The sequence below is a fragment of the Emys orbicularis genome, chromosome 13 (genome assembly GCF_028017835.1).
Source record: "Emys orbicularis isolate rEmyOrb1 chromosome 13, rEmyOrb1.hap1, whole genome shotgun sequence".
Taxonomy (NCBI): Eukaryota; Metazoa; Chordata; order Testudines; family Emydidae; genus Emys; species Emys orbicularis.
Window position 1 is genome coordinate 2,851,180 of NC_088695.1, and position 27,458 is coordinate 2,878,637.

The following is a 27,458-nucleotide window of genomic DNA, read 5'->3' on the forward strand; positions in this document are numbered from 1 at the left end:
GAGCCTGCACCCCCACCCCACGTACCCCCCTCCCACCCTCCCACCCCCTCCCAGAGCCTGCACCCCCACCCCACACACACCTTCCCTCCCCTGACCCCCTCCCAGAGCCTGCACTCCAACCCCCTCCCAGAGCTTGCACCCCCACCCCTTCCCCACATACCCCCTCCCACCCTCCAACCCCCTCCCAGAGCCTGCATCCCCTCCCCACACACACCCTCCCTCCCCGACCCCCTCCCAGAGACTGCACCCCAACCCCCTCCCCACATACCCCCTCCCACCCCCAACACCCTCCCAGAGCCTGCACCCCCACCCCTTCCCCACATACCCCCTCCCACCCCCGACCCCTCCCAGAGCCTGCACCCCCATCCCTTCCCCACATACCCCCTCTCACCCCCCAACCCCCTCCCAGAGGCTGCACCCCCACCCCACGTACCCCCCTTCCACCCTCCAACCCCCTCCCAGAGCCTGCACCCCCACCCCACACACACCTTCCCTCCCCTGACCCCCTCCCAGAGCCTGCACCCCAACCCCCTCTCCACATAGCACCTCTCACCCCACAACCCCCTCCCAGAGCCTGCACCCCCACCCTACATACCCCCTCCCACCCCGAAACTCCCTCCTAGAGCCTGCATCCCCTCCCCCCATACTCTCTCACCACACACACACCCCAGAGCCTGCACCCACACCCCCTGGCCCACAGATCAGTGTCCGATCCTCCCTTGCGTCTGTGTCAGGAACCACAGATCTCAAACGGTTTCCGAGGCGTCGCCGTGTTAGTGTGTATCAGCAAAAACAACGAGGAGTCCTTGTGGCACCTTAGAGACTAACACATTTATTTGCTCATAAGCTTTTGTGGGCTAAAACCCACTTCATCGGATGCATGGAGTTGAACATACAGTAGGGAGGTATAAACACACAGCACATGAACAGATGGGAGATGCCTTACCGAGTGGGGGGGTCAGTTCTAACGAGCTAATTCAATGAAGGTGAAAGTGGGCGACTCTCAAGAGACAACAAGACTCAAACGCTGGCCCACAGGGCGCTTAGGCGCTCGTCAGTCCGAACCCGCCACCCAGTGTCCTGCTAACGCTGCTAGAATAGCCGCTGAAGGGGAGCAGAGGACTTCAGTCCTGGGCTCTGATTGGTGGAACCCTGGGGGGCCCGATGGGTCCCCAGCCTCTGTGTCCCCCAAGCCAAGGGGCAGGACGTTGTCTGTGCAGCTGGGTCCTCCCTGCTCAGCTCTGCTTCCCCTGCGATACCTGCTCCTGATCTCCTGGGAATCTCTCCCCACCTGAATCCTGGTTTGCCCTTTGGTCTGTCCCCCCGACCTCTGCCTCTTCAGCGAGGCCTCCCCCCAGCCAGGTCTCCCCCCCAGCCCCTTCAGCCAGGCCTCCCGCCTGCTCTCCCCTCCCCCCAGCCCCTTCAGCCAGCCCCCCCCCTGCTCCCCCAGCCCCTTCAGCGAGGCCTCCCCCCTGTCCCCCCCCCCCAGTTGAGGGGTCTCTCCCTGGCCCTCAGCTGGGTCCCTCCCACATGGGGGCTCCCTCCGTCCTTGGTGGGACCCCCCCTGTTGCTGGCACAGAGGCCCGAGGACAGCAACAGCGGGGTTCGTTGCCCGGCGTGCTTCGCGCCAATAAACATACCGGGGTGGAGAAACAATCAAAGTTTATTTGAGATCTCAAAGTGGTGCAAGGAGACAGGCAAGTCTCAAATCGAGCACACCAGCAAAAAACAGTTTCTCTCTTCTTATACTTTTCACAACTAAGCCCCCCTCTCTCCCCCTCTACCACCCCCTCCCCTCTCTACTCCCCCCCTCCCCTCTCTACCGAAGGCATGTTTATACATTTAAGCCGTTAAGTCATTCTAGGGCTATAAATCTAGCTTGTTAGTAACATTCCTCTAAACAGTTATTTGGTTCTGTTTACCCTTAGTTTATTACTCCTTCTCCAGCTAAAAACATGCAAACCTCATCATTATTGCTTGGTACCTGGGTATGAGCAAGGTCGTAATTGGTAACTGGCTATTTACACATTCCAATTCCTGTCCTTGGCTCTTGAGGTCGATTAGAGTTAAACATGGAAGGACAGAGTTTAAACATGGAAGAACTTCGGTTCATATATATAGGCCTAATGACGTCAACACCCCCACTCCACACAGAGTTGGCCTCCTAGAATCATAGAGACCCAGCCTAGAGCACCTCACAGAGACCTCCACAGCCATAGAGCTACGGGTAGAGTGTCACCCCCCTGCAGCCCTGTCTGACTGAGTCCTCCAGGTCATAGAGATCAGGGGGGTGGGGGCTAGAGGAGCACTTCAGGGACACAGTGTGAGCTGCGCTCTAGCACGCAGGAAGAAGAAGAATGGGTGGACACTAGCGTAAACCCAGAAGAACGGGCGGATTCTCTCCCCGGCGAAAGAGGCCGGCGGGAAAGTGACGATCAGGTCCCCGGTACCAGCATCGAAAAACGCCACCTGCCCCCGTTCATAGTCCAGATAAACCCGGATCCTGCAGGGTCCCCGGCTCGGGGGGAAGGTGAGGAGCTGCTCAGGGGATGTGAGATCCCAGTACCCATCTCCTCTGTCCTGCACAGCCCAGATCCCCTGCTCAGGGTTAAGGCTGATCCGTCCCTTCCTGCTCACAGACTCTCTGGCCACCCCCACAGCCCAGGATCCGCCCCCCTCCATCTCCACCTCCACCTCCCAGTAATGTCGGCCCGAGGTGAATCCCTGACAGCCCAGCACACAGTGCTCAGTGTCAAATCTCTCAGGGTTGTCAGTCAGATCCTGCCGTGTGTCTCCCCATCTCACACTTCTCCGATCCGCAGACAGGATGAGTCGGGGATGGGCCGCGTCTGGATCCAGAGTCACGTTCGCTGCAGAGAGAGAATCAGAGCGTGAGGGGCAGAGCTCAGCCCTGGGGCAGGGTCTGATCGTGTCAGTGACAGAACCTGCCCCAGCTGGGAAGTGACTCAGGCAACCTCCTGCCTCCAGCATTTACCCAGCTGTGCCTGGGGAGCAGCGCTGAGATCTCAGCCATGGGCAGGGGGGATTCACACCCCTGACAGAGCCAGTTCAGGGACAGAGTGAAGGGATCAGCTCCGCTGAGCCAGGCCCCCAGACCCAGAGTCTGAGTCTCAGTGATTCCATCCTTGTGCTGGGGGAAAGACAAGGGGGGTTAGAGGGAGGTGGGTTTAAGCCACCTTTGTCCTTCCTTTAGTCTCCCTGGCCCCTCATTACAGGGGCCTCAGGGCTGCAAAGCAGAGAGCAGCCAGAGTGTGATGCATCCTGCCTGTGCCCCCAGCAGAGCCGTCCCTTGGGTAGGGCGAATCGGGGCAACCGCTCCAGGCCCTGCGTTTTGGGGGGCCCCGCAGGCAGGTGCGATTGGCCGGCACAGTCGGTCCCAGAAGAGACAAATCCGTCACTTCCACCCTGGACCCCACATCCTCCTATGGATGGCCCTGGCCCCCAGCATGCCCCCAACCCACTCCTACAATAACAGCTGGGAGCAGAGTTGCTGTGGAGCCCCTGTGCCAACTTCACACGGATGGGGGGGGGGGGGCTCCCTTACACCGGAGCTATTTTCTGGGGACTGTTTCCAGGCACATTAAGGCCCCTTTGCTCTGACAGAGCAGCACAAAAGGGCCTGACAGTCAGGCCCTGGAATCTTTCCCCACCTGCCCCCACCTCTCCCCACAGATGTGATTCGAGATCCCGGCATCATAGGAGGCTCCCAGCAGATTACAGGGAATCCAACATCCCCCCTGTCCAATGATGCAACTCTGCACACCCCGTCTCCTTGCAGAGCCCCCTCCCGCCTAACGATCAGCTAGCTGAGCACTAGAAAACCTGCTTTTTCAGAGACCCCACTGGCCCCCCATGACTGTGTGTAGCTGCGGGGGGGGCGAGGACACCGCACACTTACTGAACGGCTGCTCGGCTTGTGCTGGTCTATCGGCGACTTTCCAAACCCCCCCACTGCTGGCCCCAGGGCTGTGCAATGGCTAATACAGTATTGCCGACTTCAAGGGATCAAATCTCATGAGATTGGCCCAAAAATCATGACATTTTTAAAAGGATTCTAGTGTGGTTTCTAGGTCAGTCTCTTGATGTTTGAACTCCCCTGGCCCCTCCCCAGGGTGTGCGCATGTGACAATCAGTGTTGCCCACTCTCCCACATGTCCTGGAGAAGGTGATTTTGGCTCCTGCTGCAGGAGCTCTCACCCCCACATCTGCCCATCTCCTGCCCAGCAATTAATCCTGTTCCCCAGACCCCCATCAGTTCTGTCCCCATCCAACCCCTCTCAATTCAGTCCCCCAGTGCCTATCATCACCCCCATCAGTTCAGCACCCCTACCCCACTGCCCTCAGTTCACCCTCCCAGCACTCACGCTATCTGCTCAGAACCCACCAGCAATACAGCCCCCCCAGCCCATCAGCCCCCCGCACACTTCAGGCCCCCTGCAGCCCCCAGGCCATAATAAACCCCTCCCAGCCTCACCTCTGCTCCTCCTGGGGTTCTTCACCCTCCCTAGGCCTGGGGGCTACAGTGGGGTCCCCTCTCCCACTTCCCAGGCTGGCAGGGGAGCAGCCGCACTGGGGTGGTGACAGCGGGAGCCCCAGCCGCGCCCAGGGCAGCTGACAGGATTTCTTAGTAAAATAAAGCCTCATTTTTAGAACTCTCAAATGTTGGGATTTTTTTTCAGCCACAGCTGAGAGTTCTATCGCGAGATCATGAGTGAGGCTTAATTTTACTCAGAAATTGCATTTTGCACGCTCAATTCATGAGAGTTGGCATGTCTGCTAATAGGTGATGCCTACCTAACCCCTTCTGACATTTTGAACATTTTTTCTTTTGATTTATAAAGTGGAGAGAGGAAACAGAAATGTCTATTTTTGTATGTTGGATTTTCCTATTCTTCATTGTACCACTTGTGCATTTGCTAATAATAATAATATTGCCAGGGGATGTGATGTATGCGCATAAAGAGTTCTGAGAATGAGGTGAGATGTTCCTCTCTGACTTTCCAAAAGGCTCATTTTTAAACTCTTAGATCTCTACAGAGATCCACTGCTCGCCCCCTCTCCCCTCCCAGCCCATCTGCTTAACCCAACCACTAGTTACAAATTCTAAATTCTAATAGAGAAAAGAATCGACTTTTCTGATTTTAGGAAAGATCTGGGCAGCCACCAGTAACATGTTGTTCAGCTCCTGTCAAATGCAAAATTGAAACAAAACCTGAACTATGGTGCTGCCAATGAGCCACCATAATTCATAGGAAACTTTTCACTCCCCCTTTGATATTTACCTTTGTCCAACCGCTGTCTAGATGACAGTGAGTCTAGAGGAAGAAAAGGGTGAAAAAGACGAATTGTCAGGTTGTCATGTTTAGGGATATATTCACATTGTTAATGTTCTAACACAAAAGCAAAATGAAAAGAAAACAAACTTTATGAAGTTCTAGTTAAGGAGGTTAAGTGCAATTCAAACCAGTACAAACCATTCCACACCTCACTAAAAAATAACCACAAACATTAAAAACTATGGACATGACCTAAGGTTACATGACAGACCCAGAGATGTTTTACCAGCAATTCAACACCTGTGGCTGTCCCATGACAGCCGACTTGGGCTCGCAAGGCTCGGGCAATGGGGCTGTTTAATTGCGGGGTAGATGCTCGGGCTTGGGCAGAGGCCTGGGCTCTGGGACCCTGTGACGGGAGAGCGTCACAGAGCCCAGGCTCCAGCCCGAGCCCGAACCTCGTGAGCCAGAGTCAGCGGACACAGGCCAGTCACGGGTGTTTAATGGCTCTGTAGACAAACCCTCTGAAACCAACACATAATTCACAGACAGACCAACACACAGACACTTTTTCACTGATTAGCATTCAATCAACTTTAAATCTTCCCCTGTACCATTAGTACTCAGTAAATCTGGCTCATCCTTCCTGACAGACCTGGTGGTCTCGTTATCTCCAGCTCAGGCGGATAAAAGGTGGAGAATCTCTAAAGCAGGGGTGGGGAACCTATGGCCTGCAGGCCAGATCCGGCCTGTTGCTAAATTTCATCCGGCCCACAGCACCGCCCACCCACCGCAGGGTTGGAGCCGCGAGTACTGAAGCCCCAAGCCTCTGTGCAGAGCCGCGGGAACTAGGAGTGCGGAGGGTGCTACAGCAACCCCCAGGTTTTGCACAGGGTCCCAGCCACGCCCCCATACCCAGGATCCCAGCTGGCTGCTGGACCCCCGCCCGGGGTTCTGCCCCTGGTACCGCACGCGGGGTCCCGTCAGCTGGCCCTGCACCCAGGACCCTGTTCCCGCCCCCAGCTGTGGTCCCAGCATCAGCCCCCTTACCCCATCCACATCTCGCCCCCCACTCCCGGAGCCACAGCCCAGTCTTGGCCCCAGCTCTGGGGAGAGGGGGGCACAGACGGGTAAGGGGGGGTGCCAGGTAAAAAGTTTGGGGACCACTGGCTTTCAGCACCCCCACTGTAAAAATTGTTCCAGTGCCACTGCCCGCAGGACTGGAGCCGCGAGTGCTGGCTCAGCCTGCTGTGGGGGGAAGCCAAGAGCCTCCACATCCACCCCCCCAGCCCCGTGGGTGAGTGGCCCGTGATTGATTTTTTTCTGTGGGTCAATGGCCTGTGATAGAAAAAGGTTCCCCACCCCTGCTCTAAAGCAAGAGAGGGACTATGGTGACACAGGAGGCCTTGCAGACAGAAAATCCAAACAAACATACTTCAGAAACTGTTAATTCAGCAGGAAGCTCAAGCTCAGGTTAACGTTCATAGCTGCTAAGAAAGGAAAACCCCCAGGGAGTCCGAATGCAGGCCCCTAACCCAGTGTGTATGTGCTGTATTGAGAGCTGAGGAGGGAATTCGTAGGTTCCAAATGATTAGTTGACTATCTCCATCCACAATCATTGTCCCTAAGAGATTTCCCCAGCTCTGTCAATTATCAGTGTAATATAGGTGAGAAAATTCCCCAGGTGACTGTTTATTACCTTTGAATTTCTTCATTATGGGCTCCAGAGAGGCATTTCTTTGAGAAGATTCCCAGATTCTCCATTTCAGGTCAGAAGAAAAGGCCACTGGGTTCTGAAACTTCTCCCTCTCGCATCTGAAGAACAACCCAGTGTTACTCGTTGTGGAGTTCGGTCATATTTGTGTTTTACTAACGTGTTTTATTCTAGTGAATGGTTGTAGCTCAGCAGACCCTGGAGGATTAAAGTCTCTCTTGCCCCAGGAATTGGTCCAATACCAGCTTGGACACTACAAGCTTCCCCTTCATTCTGGTGAGACTGAGGCCTGGTCTACACTACGAGTTTAGGTTGAATTTACCAGCATTAAATCAAATTAAGCCTGGACACATCCACAAAACAAAGCCATTTAAATCGACATAAAGGGCTCTTAAAATCGATTTCTTTACTCCACCTCTGATGAGGGGATTAGCGCTGAAATTGGCCTTGCCGGGTCGATTTTGGGGTAGTGTGGACAGAATTTGACGGTATTGGCCTCCGGGAGCTATCCCAGAGTGCTCCATTGTGACCGCTCTGGACAGCGCTCGCAACTCAGATGCACTGGCCAGGAAAACAGGAAAAGACCCGCGAACTTTTGAATCTTATTTCCTGTTTGGCCAGCTTGGCAAGGTGCAGGTGAGTGCAGATCTGCTCAGCAGAGGTGACCATGATGGAGTCCCAGGAGCGCAGAAGAGCTCCAGCATGGACCGAAGGGGAGGTACGGGATCTAATCGCAATATGGGGAGACGAATCCGTGCTAGCTGAACTCCATTCCGGTAAACGAAATGCCAATACATTTGAAAAAGTCTCAAAGGCCATGAAGGACAGAGGCCATAACAGGGACGCACAGCAGTGCCGTGTGAAAGTTAAGGAGCTAAGGCAAGGCAAGCGTACCACAAAACCAGAGGCAAATGGAAAGTCCGGGGCAGAGCCGCAGACATGCCGCTTCTACGCAGAGCTACATGCCATGCTAGGGGGTGCACCCACCACTACCCCAACCCTGTGCTTTGACTCGGTCAATGGAGACTCACGCAACAGGGAATCGGGTTTGGGGGATGAGGAAGATGATGATGAAGATCATGAAGATAGCTCACAGCAAGGAAGCGGAGAAACCAGTTTCCCCAACAGCCAAGATACGTTTTTCACCCTGGACCTGGAGCTATTACCCCCCAAACCCACCCAAGGCGTGCTCCCTGACCCTGAGGGCGCACAAGGCACCTCTGGTGAGTGTACCTTTGTAAATATTACACATGGTTTAAAAGCAAGCGTGTTTAATGATTAATGATTAATTTGCCCTGTCCTTCGCTGCCAGTACAGCTAATGGAAAAGGCTGTTAACGTGTATGGGGATGGAGCGGAAATCCTCCAGGGACATCTCCATAAAGCTCTTGTGGATGTACTCCCAAAGCCTTTTCAGAAGGTTTCTGGGGAGGGCTGCCTTATCCCGTCCGCCATCGTAGGACACTTTACCACGCCAGGCCAGTAGCACATAGTCTGGAATCATTGCATAACAAAGCATGGCAGCGTATGGTCCCGGTGTTTGCTGGCATGCAGACAATATCCATTCCTTATCTCTCTTTGTTATCCTCAGGAGAGTGATATCATTCATGGTCACCTGGTTGAAATTGGATGCTTTTATTAATGGGACATTCAGAGGTGCCCATTCCTGCTCGGCTGTTTGGCTGTGGCTGAACAGAAATGTTCCCCGCTGTCCGCCACGCGCGCGGGGGCGGGGGGGGGAAGAGGGGTGAAGTGATCATCCCAGAGAATCATCCCGGAGAATTGCGTGTGTGTGTGTGTGGGGGGGGGGGGGGGGTATTTGGGTTTGTGCTGCACGGTAGCCCGCAAAACAGCCCCTCCTTTTAAATTGCAAACCCATTTTAAATGGTCAACCCAGCGGCCACTTGGTATGGGAAATGAGGGCGCTGCTATTTGAAACCATTCCCATATGTTCTGAAGGTTAAAAAAGCCAAAAGACTGTGGCTTACCATGGCTGCCTGCAAGCCGAAATCTGTTGCCTGGCTCTGCGTGTTGTGACAGACCCAGACCAGTGGGGTACAGGAGTCTGGTAGACGGCAAATATACTGGTCACTGGATGAGTAGTTTTCTGTTCCCTGAGTGACCAGAGCAGGGGCTGCACTAGAGTAATCAGGAACCTGCTAGAACCAGTTAAGGCAGGCAGGCTAATTAGGACACCTGGAGCCAATTAAGAAGACGCTTCTAGAATCAATTAAGGCAGGCTAATCAGGGCACCTGGGTTTTAAAAAGGAGCTCACTTCAGTTTGTGGTGCGAGTGTGAGGAGCTGGGAGCAAGAGGTGCAAGGAGCTGAGAGTGAGAGGGTGTGCTGCTGGAGGACTGAGGAGCACAAGCGTTATCAGACACCAGGAGGAAGGTCCTGTGGTGAGAATAAGGAAGGTGTTTGGAGGAGGCCATGGGAAAGTAGCCCAGGGAGTTGTAGCTGTCATGCAGCTGTTACAGGAGGCACTATAGACAGCTGCAGTCCACAGGGCCCTGGGCTGGAACCCGGAGTAGAGGGCGGGCCTGGGTTCCCCCCAAACCTCCCAATTGACCTGGACTGTGGGTTCTTCCAGAGGGGAAGGTCTCTGGGCTGTGACCCAACCCACATGGTGAATCTCTGAAGCAAGAAAATCCGCCAATAAGCGTAGGACCCACCAAGATAGAGGAGGAACTTTGTCACAGTGTATGATCTCCCATACCAAACCACCAGGTCCTCAATATAAGAGGCAAAATGTGACCTTGTAACGAAAGCAGATGTGCTGTGTGATGTGAACAGCAAGGTTTAACGGGAAAGAGCGATCCTATTGTTCTCTAAAATGTGTCTTTTAAACTACCAATCTCCCTTCCCCCCCACCAGCTGCAAATGCTTCTCCTTCCCAGAGGCTAGCGAAGATTAGAAGGCGAAAGAAGAGGACTCGTGATGAGATATTCTCAGAGCTTCTGCAGTCCTCCCACACTGACAGAGCACAGCAGCATGTGTGGAGGCAGACAATGTCAGAGTGCAGGAAAGCACAATATGAACGCGAGGAGAGGTGGCGGGCTGAAGGCCGGGCTGGAGAGAGTAAGTGGCGGGCTGAAGAGGATAGGTGGCGTCAGCTTGCTGACAGAAGGCAAGAGTCGATGCTCCGGCTGCTGGAGCATCAAACTGATATGCTCCAGCGTATGGTTGAGCTGCAAGAAAGGCAGCAGGAGCACAGACCGCCACTACAGCCTGTGTGTAACCAACAGCCCTCCTCCCCAAGTCCCATAGCCTCACCCAGACACCCAAGAACGCGGCTGGGGGGCCTCCGGCCTCCCAGCCACTCCACCCCAGAGGATTGCACAAGCAACAGAAGGCTGGCCTTCAAGCAGTTTTAAAAGTTTTGAAGTGCACCGTGTCCTTGACCTTCCCTCCTCCCCCACCCCACCCGGCGCTTCCTTCCCGGGCCACCTTGGCAGTTATCCCCCTGTTTGTGTGATGAATTAATAAAGAATGCATGAATGTGAAGTAACAATGACTTTATTGACTCTGCAAGCATTGATGGAAGGGGGGAGGGGAGGGGGGATAGCTTACAGGGAAGTAGAGTGAGCCAAGCGGGGGGCATAAAGAAGAAACAAACAGAACTTTCACACCATAGCCTGGCCAGTCATTAAACTGGTTTTCAAAGCTTCTCTGATGCGCACCGCGCCCTCCTGTACTCTTCTGACCGCCCTGGTGTCTGGCTGCGCATAATCTGCAGCCAGGAGATTTGCCTCAACCTCCCACCCTGCCATAAACGTCTCCCCTTTACTCTCACAGATACTGTGGAGCGCACAGCAAGCAGTAATAACAATGGGAATTGGGATAGCTCAGTGGTTTAAGCATTGGCATGCTAAACCCAGGGTTGTGAGTTCAATCCTTGAGTGGACCACTTAGGGATCTGGGGCAAAATCAGTACTTGGTTCTGCTAGTAAAGGCAGGGGGCTGGACTTGATGACCTATCAAGGTCCCTTCCAGTTCTAGGAGATGGGATATCTCTATTAATTTAATTTATTGGTTTCACTGAGGTCTAACCAAGTCAGTAAACCGCACCAGCGCACTTTTAAACATCCAAATGCACATTCTACCACCATTCTGCACTTGCTCAGCCTATAGTTGAACTGCTCCTGACTACTGTCCAGGCTGCCCATGTATGGCTTCATGAGCCATGGCATTAAGGGGTAGGCTGGGTCCCCAAGGATAACTATAGGCATTTCAACACCCCCAACGGTTATTTTCTGGTCTGGGAAGAAAGTCCCTTCCTGCAGCTTTTGAAACAGACCAGACCAGAGTTCCTGAAGATGCGAGCGTCATGCACCTTTCCCGGCCATCCCACGTTAATGTTGGTGAAACGTCCCTTGTGATCCACCAGTGCTTGCAGCAGCATTGAAAAGTACCCTTTTTGGTTTATGTACTCGCTGGCTTGGTGCTCCGGTGCCAAGATAGGGATATGGGTTCCGTCTATCGCCCCACCACAGTTAGGGAATCCCATTTCAGCAAAGCCATCCACTATGACCTGCACATTTCCCAGAGTCACTACCTTTGATATCAGCAGCTCTTTGATTGTGTTGGCTACTTGGATCACAGCAGCCCCCACAGTAGATTTGCCCACTCCAAACTGATGCCCGACTGACCGGTAGCTGTCTGGCGTTGCAAGCTTCCACAGAGCTATCGCCACTCGCTTCTCCACTGTGAGGGCTGCTCTCATTTTGGTATTCTTGCGCTACAGGGCAGGGGAAAGCAAGTCACAAAGTGCCATGAATGTGCCCTCACGCATGCGAAAGTTTCGCAGCCACTGGGAATCGTCCCAGACCTGCAACACTATGTGGTCCCACCAGTCTGTGCTTGTTTCCCGGGCCCAGAACCGGCGTTCCACGGCATGAACCTGCCCCATTAAGACCATGATGGGCACATTTCCGGGTCCCGTACTTTGTGAGAAGTCTATGTTCATGTCTGTGTCCTCATCACTCTCATCACCGCGCTGCAGTTGCCTCCTCGCCTGGTTTTGCTTTGGCAGGTTCTGGTTCTGCATATACTCCAGGATAATGCGCGTGGTGCTTATAGTGCTCATAATTGCTGCGGTGATATGAGCGGGCACCATGATCCCGGGGCTATGGCGTCTGTGCTGGAAAAAGGCGCGAAACTATTGTCTGCTGTTGGTTGCTGTGACGGAGGGAGGGGTGACTGACGACATGGCTTACAGGGAATTTAAATCAACAAAGGGGGTGGCTTTGCATCAAGGAGAAACACAAACAACTGTCACACAGAATGGCCCCCTCAAGCATTGAAGTCAAACCCTGGGTTTAGCAGGCGGTCGATTTCTCGGAGGGAGGCAGAAAGCAAATGAATACAAAACAAATCTGGTCTATTTCTTGTTTTGATCCACTCCATCTATCTTTTACATGTTAGGCTGGCAGCAGACGGTGCATTAGGACCGCTAGCTATCATCATCTCCTGGGTGCTTGGCAGGAGATGATGCATTAAGACTGATAGCTCTCATCATTGCCTGGGTGCTCGGCAGAAGATGGGAAATGACCTGGCTGAGTCACTCCCATGTCTGTCCAGGTGCCCCTGACCGACCTACGGTCGGAGTATGATTACGATGACGATGGCCATCAGTCCTAATGCACGATCTGCTGCCAAAAGGCAATTAGCTGGTGCTGTGTAGCAATGCAGTCCCATGTCTGACAGCACCCAGGAGACATATGGTGACAGTGAGCTGAGCAGGCTCCATGCTTTCCGTGGTATAGTGTCTGCACGGGTAACCCAGAAAAAAGGCGCGAAACTATTGTCTGCCGTTGCTTTCACGGCGGGGGGGAAGGAAGGGGCGGCGTAATGACATGTACCCAGAATCACCCGCGGCGCTGTTTTTGCCACATCAGGCATTGGGGTCTCAACCCAGAATTCCAATGGGCGGCGGAGACTGCGGGAACTGTGGGATACCCACAGTGCAACGCTCCGGAAGTCGATGCTTGCCTCAGTACTGTGGACGCAGTCCGCCGAATTCATGCACTTAGAGCATTTTAGTGGGGACACACACAATCGACTGTATAAAAACGATTTCTGAAAAACCGACAGCAATAAATTCGACCTTATTTCGTAGTGTAGATATGGGAAAACTGCATCCAGTTCTGGTGTCCCCATTTTAAAATGGATGTTGAAAAAGTGGAGAAGGTGCAGAGAAGACCCACAAAAATTATGTGAGGGCTGGTAAAAATGCCTTGCCCTGAGAGAACCCTGGCCCTTGAGTATAGGGTATAAATACCGTCATGGGGAGAATAGACTTGGTACTAAAGGGCTCCTCAATTTACCAAACAAAGGCACAACAAGGACCAATTGCTGGAAGCTGAAGCCAGAGAAATTCAAATGGGAAATCAGACAGACATTGTTAAGAGTGCGGGTGGATTAACCATTGGAAGAAACTGCCCAGGGAAGTGGTGGATTCTCCATCTCTTGACGGGGCGCCAGAATGGGGGGCCATGGCCCCATCACTTTTCAAAGTGGGAGAGCTCTGCTGTCTCCCTTTGTACCTGCCTTAAAGGCAAGTGATGGGAGGGGGGGCAGAGAGGAGCAAGCAGGGGGTGGGATCTCGGGGGAAAGAGGCGGAGCAGGGGTGGAGCCATGGTTTGGGCACCGGTAGGCCCCCCACTGAATGGCTTTCTGGAAAGTGCTTTAGTCAACACACGTTAGGATTTAGTCAAATACAAGTTATTGGGCTGAATACAGGAATAACTGGGTGAAATTTAAGGACCTGTGATACATCGGCACCGACTCTGTGGGTGCTCCGGGCCTGGAGCACCGACCAGCAGCCCCACAGACCAGCTTCCCCCCGTATCTCCCAATGCCTCCCCCCCACTATCTGGCCCTGCCGATCAGCTCCTCTCCCTGCCTTGCAACGCCTCCCACCCACTGGGGATCAGCTGTTCAGCAACGGGCATCATGCGCTGGGAGGGAAGGGGTGGAGCGAGGGCGGGAAGAGGCTGGACAGGGCAGGAAGAGGCGGGGCGGGGCCTTGGGGGAAGGAGTGGAGTGGGGACAGGGCCCGGGGCAGAGCGGGGGTCAAACAGCCCCGGGGGAATGAGAAAGTCAGTGCCTGTGGTGTGATATACAGGAGGTCAAATGTGATGATCTCTTGGGCCTTTCTGGCCTTCAACTTAATGCATCTATGAAACTCAGTAATACCATGTGGCAATGAGTTCCACTGGTTAATAATGAATTGTGTAAAATAAAAAAGTATTTCCTTTTCTCAGCTTTACACTAGTTGCCTTTCAGTTGCACTGAACATCCCCTTGGTCTTGTATTGTGAGTGTGGATAAGCAGGATGCCCTGACATATATCTGTACACCATTTAAGGGAGATAATTAGCGACAATCCTTGCAGTGATGTAGATACCCATTGTACCAGGACCTGGCGTGAGACTCACTAACCCATTTCAAAGATAATTTATGTTCTTATTTAGCTCTTTGGATACGTACAATGGTCAGTCCACTAGCACAGGGGTTCTCAGCTTACAAAGGCCAGTGTGTGTCCACTGCACACTGAGGGACGGCAAACTACTTAATGAATTTGCACTCCCTTGTGGCAAATTAAACCGATTACTTCTTGTTCTGCCCTCAGGGGACTTGAAGACCAACTGATCACCGCTCTCTGTTGAACAGCCTCAGACAGATTTGAAGACTTATCAGGCCCTCCCTCAGTCTTCTCTTCTCTAGACTAAACACACCCATTTATTTCAACCTTTCCTCACAGCTCATCCATTCCAAACCTCGGATATTTTTTGTTGCTCTCCTCTGAATTCTCTCCAATTTTTCCACATCTTTCTGAAAGTGCGATGCCCAAAACTGGACACAGGATTCCAGCTGAGGCCTCACCGTGGCTAGAAGGGTGGAACAACGTCCTCCTGTGTCTTACATGTGACACTCCTGTTAATACATCTGTGGTGGGGTGTTCACTCCACATCAGCCCCCCCAAAAGAGTGAAGGAAGCTGAGAACGAGGAGATTAGTGAGACAGGCCGCACATGAGGAGTTTAGGCCAGAGAAGTAACCCCTGATTGGACGATGAAGCTCAGCTGAGCAGGTGGGGGCTGGGCTAGTATCAAGCCAGGAAGCTGGTAACAGAAATTGGCTGCAGTTAAAAAGTCTGCAGCCACCCTGTGTGCACTCAAAAGGGAAAGAGGGAAACAGGGAAAGAACAGCATGGTAGGAGCCAGGCCCTGGGGGAAGGGAGTACTTAGAATCACAGGGTTAGAAGGGACTGCCAGGGTCACCTCGTCTAACCCCTTTAAGAGAGAAGGGTGGAGAAGAAAGCCTATGGGAGGTGAGTAGGAGCAGCCCAGGAACAGAGCAGACCTTGCCTGCATGTGGTAGGGTCCCTGGGCTGGGACCTGGAGCAGTGGGTGGGCTTGAGTTCCCCCACCAGCCACTGATGGAGCGGCATTGCCTGGGCAGTGGGTTCAGTGAGACTCTACACCCCAGAAGGGGAAACCATTTAGTGATCTGTCTGGAGGCTGAGTCACGAAGAGGAAGCTGCATCTCCTGGAGTGAGAGATGAGGCTGCAGAGTGAGAGAGAGACAACGGGGGGAGAGACGGCAAGGGAGGGGTTGGCCCTGGAAGAGAGCCCCAGAACAGCCAGGAGGAGGCACCACCTGCGGTGAATACAGCAACCTGGGACAACATCCCACAATGACATTTGCCTTTTTCACAAGAGCAACACACTGCCGACTCCTTCAATGTGTGATCCACTTGAACCCCCAGATGTTTTTCCGCAGTCCTGCTGCCTAGCCAGATTCGTAGTTGTACATTTGATTTTTCCTTCCAAAGTGCAGCACTTTGTCTTTATTGAATGTCCCTTTCAATTGATTTTAATCCTTCCTCCCTCCGCCCTGTGTCTCTTGTGTCTATTTAGACTGTAAATTCCAAGACTGTCTCTGTGTGTCTGTGCAGCACCCAGCACGTTGGGCCCTGGTCTTGAGCCTCTAGGCACTGCCATAGTGCTACTGATAATAGCACATTATAAACTGCTTAGAGCAGGGAATGTCTCTTCCATCACAAACACACTGATAGAGCTCACTATATAATACGAAACAATTAATAAACAGCTCATTGAATAGTCATCACATGGCCCTGACTTTCCATCCCTACCAACTGAGGTGGAGTTTGGAGTCTATGACCTAGAAATGAGAGACCCATTCTCCATCCCCAATCCCCTGAGGTCTCCATTCCACCAGCCACACTACAAATAACACCCCTGTCTGTAGGTAAATAACTCTTTTCTCAGGCTGCTCTATTCTGGAGTCTAGTCAGAATAACAACAGCCCCAAAATTAGATTTAACGGAGGGAGACTGGGAACCAGCCCCACACTCTGCACTGCTGGACCATGGGGAGCCACATCTCATGTCCAAAATCCCTTCCCTGCATTGGGGAGTGAAAGGGAGAGTGAGAAGGAGCCACCTACCTGCTCAAGGTGCCTTTGATGTCCTAGAGGAGAAAGATAAAAGGAAATTCAGTCCCATCTCTCTTACTAAGGATCCCTCCTGCTCTGGAGGGAACTCACTTTATCTTCATAGTTTGAGGTTCAAAGTGAAATTATTTGTTATTTATGAACACAAACAAAAACTTTGAACGTGTTGCCTTTGCGCCTTTGGAGAAGTGCTCTGACTGCAGTATCTGGGCCCAGGAAGTTTGTATAAGGAGGCACACAGGCTCTTTGTGTAACAATATTTGAATAACCACCCGGCACATGGAATCAGAGGGCTCAGTCTTGTGATGAATGAGGTTTAATATCACTCTGGATACTGTGTTATCCATATCAATATCCGATCACTTTTTGAGTTTTGACATCTGGTGGCAATGAGTTCCAGAGTCTAATTATGTGATGTGTGAAAATGTGTTCATTGGATCAGTTTTGAATTTGTCACCTTCTAATTTTATTGAATGTCCCTTTGTTCTTGCATTAGGAGACAGGAAGAACAGAGTTTGGAGTTTGCCATTTTTGGAGGAGTCTTCTCCCACTAGAATTCAAATGCAGAATTTTTTTCATTTAGGACTTAATCCAATACCCAATACTTTAATGGGCATTTTATTAAGCCCTTAAGGGGAAAAAAATGTATATTTTAGCAATACCGTATGTTCTGACCATTCACTCCACAAGTGAAGGGTTAGGAGACTTTCTTGCCCCGTGAAAGGTTCTGGGGTGTTTCTAACACTGTCTCACCTGCAGGAAGTCACATGCTGGCTGCTGGCACTTCTGCTCCACCTCACTGATCAGGGAACTGAAGGAAGATATTTCCTCAGATAGTTTGGCAACATACTCAGCTCCCCTCATTTCAATTTCCTTATTCAGCTCTTCCAGCTGGGCCAGCCAGAGTCGCTCTTGTTCCTCCAGAAACTGGCGCAGTTGCTGAAATTCAGCCACAAGCTTCTGCCTCTCAGTTTCCAGCTGTTTCTGAAATGAAGAGATATGAACAGAGAAAGCACAGGCCAAGGACAGGAACACGGAGTGAGTCATGGGACATTTTATAAAGCCTTCTGTATGCACACGGGAGCATGTCATTACAACCCCACAGAATTTAGCTCCTGATATTTTATGAAGACCATACTCTATGCTCAGTAGACAGATGATTTTACAATGGATTTTCAAGAAATTTAACTGGTGTTTAGAATATGAATGTATCTTGCATTATTAGGACATTCTGTTATCAGTGGCGCCTAGAAAACCAGATCCTTCAAACAGCAGGAAGGACAGCAGGTTTGGGATCTAGAACTAGACAGACAAGGATTACTTCTGGGGAGCAAACAGTAGAACCCAAACTCGGAAGCGCTAGACTTGAACTGGGGAACAGAGGTTCTCCAGAAAAATACACCTAGATGAATAGGGCCACGTTTCTAAAACAGGCTTTAAAATTAGAGCACCAACAATTGCTCTGACGAGTTTTGAATGCACAGGTTAGGATACAAACATTTTGTCACATCATAAATCTCCAATTTTAATCCACACAGGGATTCTGAGCACAAACTGGGTGGCTGGCAAGACACCTATTTGCATGTTCAAATCTGAGTTTGCAGGGCACTTAGAAACCTCTGCATATGAACTGGACACAAGTCCACCAATTCATGCTCTTTCTGGAGCACTCTAGCTCCTGATACCCCAGGAGCAAGAAACTTGCATCATATTTAGAACCCAAATCTCCTTAATGGCAACGTCTAGCAGTGATATCACTAGGGCCTGTTCCAAAGCTCACCACAATCAATAGGAGTCTTTCCAATGACTTCAGTAGGGTTTGGTGAGGTGTTAAGTGACCATCCTTCTCTGGGGCAGCAGATTTCTCTAGTGGTTGCCCGCACTATTCTGTTGTGGTTATTGTTAGAGGGCTTTCCCTTAGCCCCGCCCCTCGTTCTTGTCATGCAGACAGAAAGCAGAAGACCAGAAGTCTAAAGCGCAGGCAATGCGATGTTTACTGGGGTTAGTTCCAAGCAAGCATCTCCACAGCTCTACACGCCAGCAGAGCCTTCACCCCGTGTTCCCCTTCCCAGCTCCGATGCCGCAGAGCCTTTACCCCACGTCCCCCTTCCCGGCTCTGACACCGCAGAGCCTTTACCCCACGTCCCCCTTCCCGGCTCTGACGCCGCAGAGCCTTTACCCCACGTCCCCCTTCCCGGCTCTGACGCCGCAGAGCCTTTACCCCACGTCCCCCTTCCCGGCTCTGACGCTGCAGAGCCTTGCCTGTGTCCCTGTTCCCCATTTCCTCCTTCTTAGCAGGTCCAAATATACCTGCAGTGCGCGCCCCTAGTCACACCCCTTACAACTTATGGGCATGTTCTGTTCTGGAGGGTCGGGAGTCTGGGATCTTCATCCCATCTCTTCTGTACCCCAGGGGAGGGGTGAGGAGTGAGGTTGTGTCCTGGACAAGTGCAGGCTTTTCTTTGGCTTTTAATATTTCTTATGCCTCGCCCCGTTTCCCTTTGCCCCTCCTAACTGGTTGCTTGATCTTGGCTTGAGAGAGGAGCCAGACAGCCTTCCAGTGTGTGCTCATATATAAAAAAATTATTAAAGCTAATGTTAAAAAAATTATATAATACATAGGTTTGGAAAAGAGTGTCTGTACATCTGGATATAGTGCTTAGATTATCCACAGATATAAAATTAGATTTTAAAAGTCACCCTGTAACACTTTCTCTGTTCTAATCTGTTTCCATTATACCAGGTGTTCTCAAACTGGGGGTCAGGACCCCTTAGGGGTCGCGAGGTTATTACATGGGGGGGGGGGTCACGAGCTGTCAGCCTCCACCCCAAACCCCGCTTTGCCTCCAGCATTATAATGGTGTTAAATATATAAAAACGTGTTTTTAATTGATAAGAGGGGGGGGGGGGGTCGCACTCAGAGGCTGGCTATGTGAAAGGGGTCCCCAGTACAAAAGTTTGAGAACCACTGCATTACACTAACAAACCCATCAGGCCAGGCAGAAGCAACACACCATGTTTTTGTCCTTTGTCCTTCACACACATTAGTAAGGACGTAACAGTATGAAAAGTCAAACCCAAAATTCTATCTCAGGCTCACAAACAGGCTTATATGCTAACAGTTGTGTCTGTTGAAAGTAAAGCCAAAAAATGGGGGAGGAATTTGCAAAAAAAATTTAATTTCAAAGTTGTTTCCATTTTTCAGTGTTCAAAATGGGACTTTTACTTTGTTTGAAAAATATCATGAAATAACTTGAAAAAAATTCACATTTCTATTTCCCTTTTTCTAAAATGTAAGAAAATAATGTCCATTTCCACCACCACCCCATTTGTTCCTTTTATTCCATTCTCTCCAGAACTATTCAAAAGTTCTCCCATTTTAGAAAAATTGGCAAAAAGGAAAATGTAGGAGAAAAAAACTGGAAATTATTCATGTTATTGGATCAGTGGCAAAAGGGAGGAAATGGGGAAACAAAGGTATAAAAACATTTGAAATTTTGAAAAAATTTCAGCTTTTAAAAACCAAAATGAAAACTTCAGTTTGAAATGAAAATAAACATTTTTGTTCATTCTGAAATTTCCTGTAAAAAAAACTGCTTATTTATTTGCAAAAGACATTTTTCCATTGAAAAAAATTGTTTTCTACTAAATCCTATTTTCCTACAGGACATTTTTGTGGTTGAATTTCAACCAGCTCTAGTTGAAAGACTAAAGGAGAAACTACTGTTAGCTAAACAAATTACACTCACATTATCAATGGAAATATCTGGATTATTAAAACTCTTTCCTTAATGCTCCATTTTCCTGTTTATACTCAATTGAAGCAGAACAGTTTTTCTTTCCAATGTGAATAAATAAGTAACAATCTTTCATGGAAGGGAAGATGTTTCTCACTGTTCTTCTTCCGTTGGACTAAGCAGAGATGTCCCTGCGCACATTTACCTCTAAGTAAGAACGGCACCTACCAGTAGTTCCTGGCTTGTATTTTCCCCACTCGATTTATACGACAGAATCTCGTCTCTCTCTTTTTTCAAACTCTCCAAACGGCTCCGAATTTGTTCCTAACAAAAGAAAACTGGTTTAGTTTCGGTTGGTTTTGGAGGATTTCCCCCCATTTTATTTATATTTTCAAGAATATTAAATGCATAGTAAAATGGGTGAGTGCTCCAGCCACATGACTATAGAGTCATTCTCATGCTTGCGGTCTCTCCCCTCTCCTGCAAATGACTCTAAGTATTTATCCCCAGTGGAACAGCTTCAGCAGGAGAGATGGAGGGAGCCTATCTCAGAATATCCCATAGAGAAGGGGCAGATCCCTATTCAAATCCCGTCTCCTCATCAGGTGGAAGAGGGACTTGAACCTGTGGCCTCCCATGTCCCAGGTGAGTGCTCTAAACACTGGGCTAAAAATGATGAGGGAGAACTTTCTCTGTGTGAACTCATCTGAGGGGCCTCAGGCCGCCTATCAGCTTAGGCCCCACACAGGAGTTAGGTGGCCTAAGGCTGATCTTCCCTGGGGCTTAGGTGGGAGACCGGCATCGAGATGCAGTGCGCATGGCCAGAAGTAGTAGCACAGGTGCTGAGGGAACTAGTTACTGAAAACACAGATGCGGAGGGAGTTTAGGCACCTCCAGGGCTCAGCAGGAATGTTGTGAATTGCAGTGTAGCCTCAAACTGGGGTTTAGGCACCTAAGTAAATACTGTGAATCTAGGCCTCACTGACAGGGAAACTGAGCTAAGGACGGGGCTTGACTGAGGCTTCACTTCCTCAGTGCACATGTGTTCATGCTCTGCTCATGCTCACTACGAATTTTCTGAGCAGTCTCCAAACCACACTGTCATCCAGGGCATGTTTTGATACAACACCGGCCTTGGCATTTCTAAGTGGGCCTGAGAAATAATCTTCCCCCCTCCCCCTACGCACAACCAATTCCTGACCCCCACTAAGCACTGGGATTGCCGGAGAATGTAGGGGAGAGTCAGTGAGATGAGTCACTGGGACACCGTCCAAACAGATCTAACCCAGTGATACACAGAAACTGTGGGCATGTGGCATCCTTAATTCTTCTTTACCCCTCGCCCCCTACACAAAAAGCTGCTTGAGCCTTGCAATCATATGTGACGTTATTGATATAATCTAGGACCATATAGAACATGGTTGCAACCAAAGTCCTGTAGTGGCACCAAATCTTGTATAAAGGGGGTCAAATGAGGTGTCTAAGAGAAGGTTATGGTTTGCTGGTTATGATTATGCTGTCTATATGTGTGTATCAATTTTGTAGTTGAAGTTGTGAATATTGGCTCTGTACTCTCTGTACTGTCAAACTTATGCTATGCTTCTGGGAGACATCCCAGACAAGCTGGTGTTAGGTCTGCCTAGCCTGCTTGATGGCCCATTAAGGACCATCAGCTACACAATTGACCCAGGGAGAGAAGGCAAATACGCCTTGTAACTCAGCAAAGTATGCAGGAACTTGCCCATGTGACTCCAGACTCCATTTTGCTGTAATTTTCCACAGTAAGAACAAAGAGGTGTTCTTACACCTGGAAGAGACTATAAAAGGCTGATGCCTCATCTCCATCTTGTCTTCAATCCTGCTTCTTACCTCTGGAGGGACTTTGCTACAAACTGAAGCTCTGAACAAAGGACTGAGGACCCATCCCAGCTGTGGATGTACTCCAGAGACTTGATTTGAACCTGCAGTTTATTCCATCACTGCTACAAGCCTGAACCAAGAACTTTGCCATTACTGTATGGAATTGATTCCATTTAACCAATTCTAGCTCTCATCTCTATCTTTTTCCTTTTATGAATAAACCTTTAGATTTTAGATTCTAAAGGATTGGCAACAGCGTGATTTGTGGATAAAATCTAATTTGTATATTGACCTGGGTCTGGGGCTTGGTCCTTTGGGATCAGGAGAACCTTTTTTCTTTTACCAGGGTATTGGTTTTCATAAACATTCATCCCCATAACGAGTGGCACTGGTGGTGATACTGGGAAACTGGAGTGTCTGAGGGAATTGCTTGTGTGACTTGTGGTTAGCCAGTGGGGTGAGACCGAAGCCCTCTTTGTCTGGCTGGTTTGGTTTGCCTTAGAGGTGGAAAAACCCCAGCCTTGGGCTGTAACTGCCCTGTTTTAGCAATTTGTCCTGAATTGGCACTCTCAGTTGTGTCCCGCCAGAACCGCATCGTTACACCATAGTGATTAATCTACATCAGTTATATTTTCAAGACTCCCTGCTATAAAAGATATTTAACGTGCCTTGGTTTTTATTATGGAGAGGGACGAGAAGGAGAAAGGGGGGTGTTGCTTGGCTGAGTAGGAAAAGATGGTAAGGAATGGGCACAATTCTTTCCCAGTTGCCAAAGCCGGTGTGTTCTCCTCCCTGATCCTCCACCTCCTTCCCCCCGGATAATAGGACCCTGGATCTCCATTTTGAAAATATGGTCACCCTACCCCTGCCTCCGCAGATTTCAAGAAATCTGCTGGAATGGGCCAGGCCCCCCCAGCCGCTGTCCATTGTGTCTGAGAAGCAAACCCTGCTCCCCCCACCGTGCAACGATTAAAAGGAAACTCTGGCTAGGTCTACACTACAGCGGGGGGTCGACCTAAGATACGCAACTTCAGCTACGTGAATACCATAGCTGAAGTTGCGTATTTTAGGTCGACTTACCTGGCTGTGAGGACGGGGGCAAGTCGACTGCTGCCGCGCCGCCGTCGACTCCGCTGCCGCCTCTTGCCGCGGTGGATTTCCGGAGTTGACGGCAGAGCGATCAGGGATCGATTTTATCGCGTCTTCACTAGACGCGATAAGTTGATCCCCAATAGATCGATTGCTACCCGCCGATCCGGCGGGTAGTGAAGACATGCCCTCTGTGAGCTGGAACTTGTGGAGTTTCCTGCCCCCGTGTGGATTTTTCCCTGCACAGGGGATGCCCTTGCTCTAGGGCACACAAATCATACCCTGCTTTACATATCCTGGTACTATTAAAGCCATACAGCCCTGCTAGCGTGGGTGTAGTTACACCTTTATAACTGTGTGTAGCTTATTCCTGTATGGAAAGGGAAACAAGCGTTCCTGGCATCAGGCACCTTTATACCAGTACAACTTGTATTCACACCAGGGGGGGTTGCTGATATAACTCTTGTTAAAAAAAAAAAAAAATCCCAGCCCTCCCCAACACAGATCAGTACCAAAACTGTATGCAGAGCAGGCCTTAAAAACATGTCTCCTCAACGTTCTTCCTGTATGAAATCCCTTCTGCTTCTCTACCTTGTCACTGTAGGAACCTAGTTTCATTACGTTGCTGGTTTTATAGTCTCAGATGGGTGCTCTGATTGTTCGAGCATGTCTGGGCCAAATGCAAACATTACCTGGTAATCCAGGGCAGCCTCCTCGAGAAGAACCACGGCGTGGTCTTTGTGACTGCGGGACTCTCTGCACACCACACAGATGGGGGTTTGATCCACTTCACAGAAGAGTTTCAAAAGCTCCTCATGTTTTTCACACGCTTTCTTCCCCCCTGGCTCTGGGATTTTTTTGGTTATTTCAACTACATTCCTCAGCTGCCGGTTGGGCTGGAATTCCCCCTCCCGGAACAGTTCTCTGCACTCAGGGCAGGGATACGGGGGGGCGGTTTTGGAGTCCTTGCAGTACTGAGTGATGCAGGATCGGCAGAAATTGTGCCCGCACTTGAGAATCACCGGATCGTCAAAAGAAGACAGGCAAATGGAACAAGTAACAGCCTCTTGGAGGTCTTTTACCTGACTGCTTGCGGCCATGGCACCTACGAGAAAGAGGAAAGTAACTTTTACTTTCACTTTGCTCAGCAATGTGTCTATCCCCGACTGAAGCTGGCCTCCGCCCTTCCTGTATCCGCCTGCCTTGTGCCTCCTTGCTGATCTGTTGTGAATGTGTTCGCTGGGGCTTGGGATCCTTCAGTTCTGGAAAGGAGAAAATACAAGGAGATAGGAGAGACGTAGATAAAAATAAAATAATGAATATATTGAACTCCTACATTTGTACAGATTAGACTTTAAACAAATATTTCCCCGTGCTGTCATAAACAGAATTAAGTCAGTCAAGTCACTGAAGTGATACAAGCATTTTCTAAATAAAAGAGCCGATCATAAAATCCATCATTCCATGCCCACGAAAACTTTATAGAGGCCAACAGTATTGGCAGCATTATGCCATTACACTTTCCTTCAACCATCATAGTTAGAAATTGTTTTTAAACATTTCAAAACAGGATCTGATATGAGTTAGAAATAGATCAGATTTGCCATCTTGGTTTGATTGGGACTGGAACTTTGCCAAAATTCTGGTGTTCTCGATCTAATCAGATCCATTTCTAATACAAATAACAGATGTAATTGTATTATTACTGTATGTTGCAACATTTAAAAACTTCCTACGAGTTATCTAAACAATTAAATTAAAAATCCAGAACTACAGAGTGCCATGTTAAATCCGCTTTTTAATGTATTTGAAACATTCAACTACATTCAGTATTGCCAACACCATGTATTCAAAAATCATGAATACGCCCTAAAAGAAAAAAAAGAAAAAAAGAGCAAGAGATTAAAAAAAATAACACATTTAATTTTTTATTTGCCTTCTGGTTACTGAGCCATTAGATAACACGTGTGTCGTGTTTTCAGTAGCTCTGGTTGAAACACAGAATTTCTGTTCCATGGGAAGTTCTGACATTTCAAAATTTATTTTGATTCTGAATCAGAATTAAAAAAATTGAAATTTCCCATTAAATGAAAATGTTGAAAAAAAATTCATTTTGGGTCAATCAACACATTTCATTTTGATGAAATCAAAATGTTTCATTCTGCTTTTGACTTAAAAAATAAGATCAAATTTCAAAATGAAAAGATGTTTTGAAACAAAAATGTGAACCAAGCCATTCTGAAATGTCAAAAGAAACATTTCAACATTTTTGACCTGAAACTCAAAAAAGAGTCCTACAAAAAGTAGAAAGTAGGTCAAATTATGAAGGATGAATATAAAAGAACAAGACAAGCATGTAGGGATAAAATTAGGAAGGCTAAGGCACAAAACCAGATTTAACCAGCTAGGGACATGAAGGGGAACAAGAAGACATTTTACACATAAATTAAATTCTGTGGACAAATGCAAAGTACAAGGAAGGAATAATCAGTTACACAAATACAAAACGGGAAAGGCCTGCCTAGGAGGTAATAAGAACAGGAGTACTTGTGGCACCTTAGAGACTAACAAATTTATTAGAGCATAAGCTTTCGTGGGCTACAACCCACTTCTTCGGATCCGAAGAAGTGGGTTGTAGCCCACGAAAGCTTATGCTCTAATAAATTTGTTAGTCTCTAAGGTGCCACAAGTACTCCTGTTCTTTTTGCGGATACAGACTAACACGGCTGCTACTCTGAAACCTAGGAGGTAATAGAGCAGGAAAGGATCTGGGGGTTATTGTGGATCTCAAACTAAATATGAGTCAACAGTGTAATACGGTTACAAAAAAAGAATACATCCCAGAATGATGTTCCAACAGGAATGTTGTAAGCTGGAAACGAGAAGTAATTCTTCTAATCTACTAAGCACTGATAAGGCCTCAACTAGAGTACAGTGTTCAGTTATGGGCACCACACTTGGGGACAAATTGGAGAAAGTCCCATAGACAGCAACAAAAATGATTAAAGATCTAGAAAAATAACCTATGAGGAAAGTTTATAAAAAATAGGTTTGTTTAGTCTGTAGAAGAGAAGACTGAAGAGGGGAATGATAACAGTCTTCAAGCACCTAAAAGGTTGTAAAGAGGAGGGTGATAAATTGTTCTCCTTATCCACTGAGGACAGGACAAGAAGCAATGGGCTTAAATTGCATCAAAGGATATTTAGTTTAGATATTAGAAAAATCTTCCTAACTGTCAGGGTGGTTAAGCACTAGAACAAATTGCCTAGGGAGGTTGTGGAATCTCCATCACTGGAGGTTTTTAAGAACAGGTTAGACAATCAGAGAGGCTGATGCCTTTGCAGAGAAACTTGGACTCTCTAGCAGGAAGTATCAGCACCTAAGGCAACTCTCTGTTAACCGTGATTTAGGGTTTGTCTACACTGGCACTTTACAGCGCTATAACTTTCTCGCTCAGGGGTGTGAAAAAACGCCCCCCGAGCGATGCACGTTTCAGTGCTATAAAGCACCAGTGTAGACAGTGCACCAGCGTTGGGAGCCGCACTCCCAGCACTGGTAGCTATTCCCCTCATGGGAGTGGTTTTTTTACAGCACTGGGAAAACTCTCTCCCAGCGCTGGTGCCGCGACTGCACAGCCGCGGCAGCGCTTTAACGTTGGTAGTGAAGACATACCCTTAGTAACTGATGATTAAAGGCACAGGCACCTTTACTTGTTACAAAGTCCAGGGTTCAGTGTGTGTTCACACAGCAACTTTTCTGCCATGCTGCCTGACCCTGAAACAAAGGATTCAATGTTTATTGGTAAATGTTGGTAAACATCAATTTCATCATACAGACAAAATATAGTTTTATAAATAATAATTGAAATGTACAGGTAGGCAAGGTAAGAAAAATGCTGCTTGAGATCTTATTAGAGTTTGATTTAAGGATATTTATTTTTTATGCTTTGACATGTGATATTGACAATTTGTGTTTTAATGGTAATAAAACTTAAACGTTTTGAATCTCAACATCTGTCATTAAATAATTGTCTGACCATCCCCCGTAATGTTCCATAACTGTGAAAATTTAAATTGATAAAAATAAAAACAGTAAAATAAACATAGATATTATCTATTGAAATTATGTATATTTATATAAAAAATCAAATTCTGCCAAACCTAGTGAATTTTGGTAAAAACTAGCCAATTGTCCCACTGTCTATATGTCAATGAGGAAAACCATTGTTAGCTGGTATGGGTTACCTTAGGCTGCCGCATTTTCAAAGGACTCAAGATTGGAA

At 49.0% G+C, this 27,458-nt stretch overlaps 1 protein-coding gene across 1 annotated transcript; it reads right to left on the reverse strand.

Moving 5' to 3' along the window:
- Positions 1 to 2,310: 2,310 nt before the first annotated feature.
- LOC135888131 (E3 ubiquitin-protein ligase TRIM7-like) lies at positions 2,311 to 24,289 on the reverse strand. The gene is made up of 7 exons (XM_065415940.1): positions 23,869 to 24,289; positions 20,456 to 20,551; positions 17,244 to 17,474; positions 16,485 to 16,507; positions 6,997 to 7,112; positions 5,304 to 5,336; positions 2,311 to 2,870 (listed from the first exon to the last, which is right to left on the reverse strand). The coding sequence occupies exons 1-7, from the start codon at positions 24,274 to 24,276 to the stop codon at positions 2,311 to 2,313; spliced, it is 1,467 nt and encodes a 488-aa protein (XP_065272012.1). The 5' UTR covers positions 24,277 to 24,289.
- Positions 24,290 to 27,458: the final 3,169 nt, after the last annotated feature.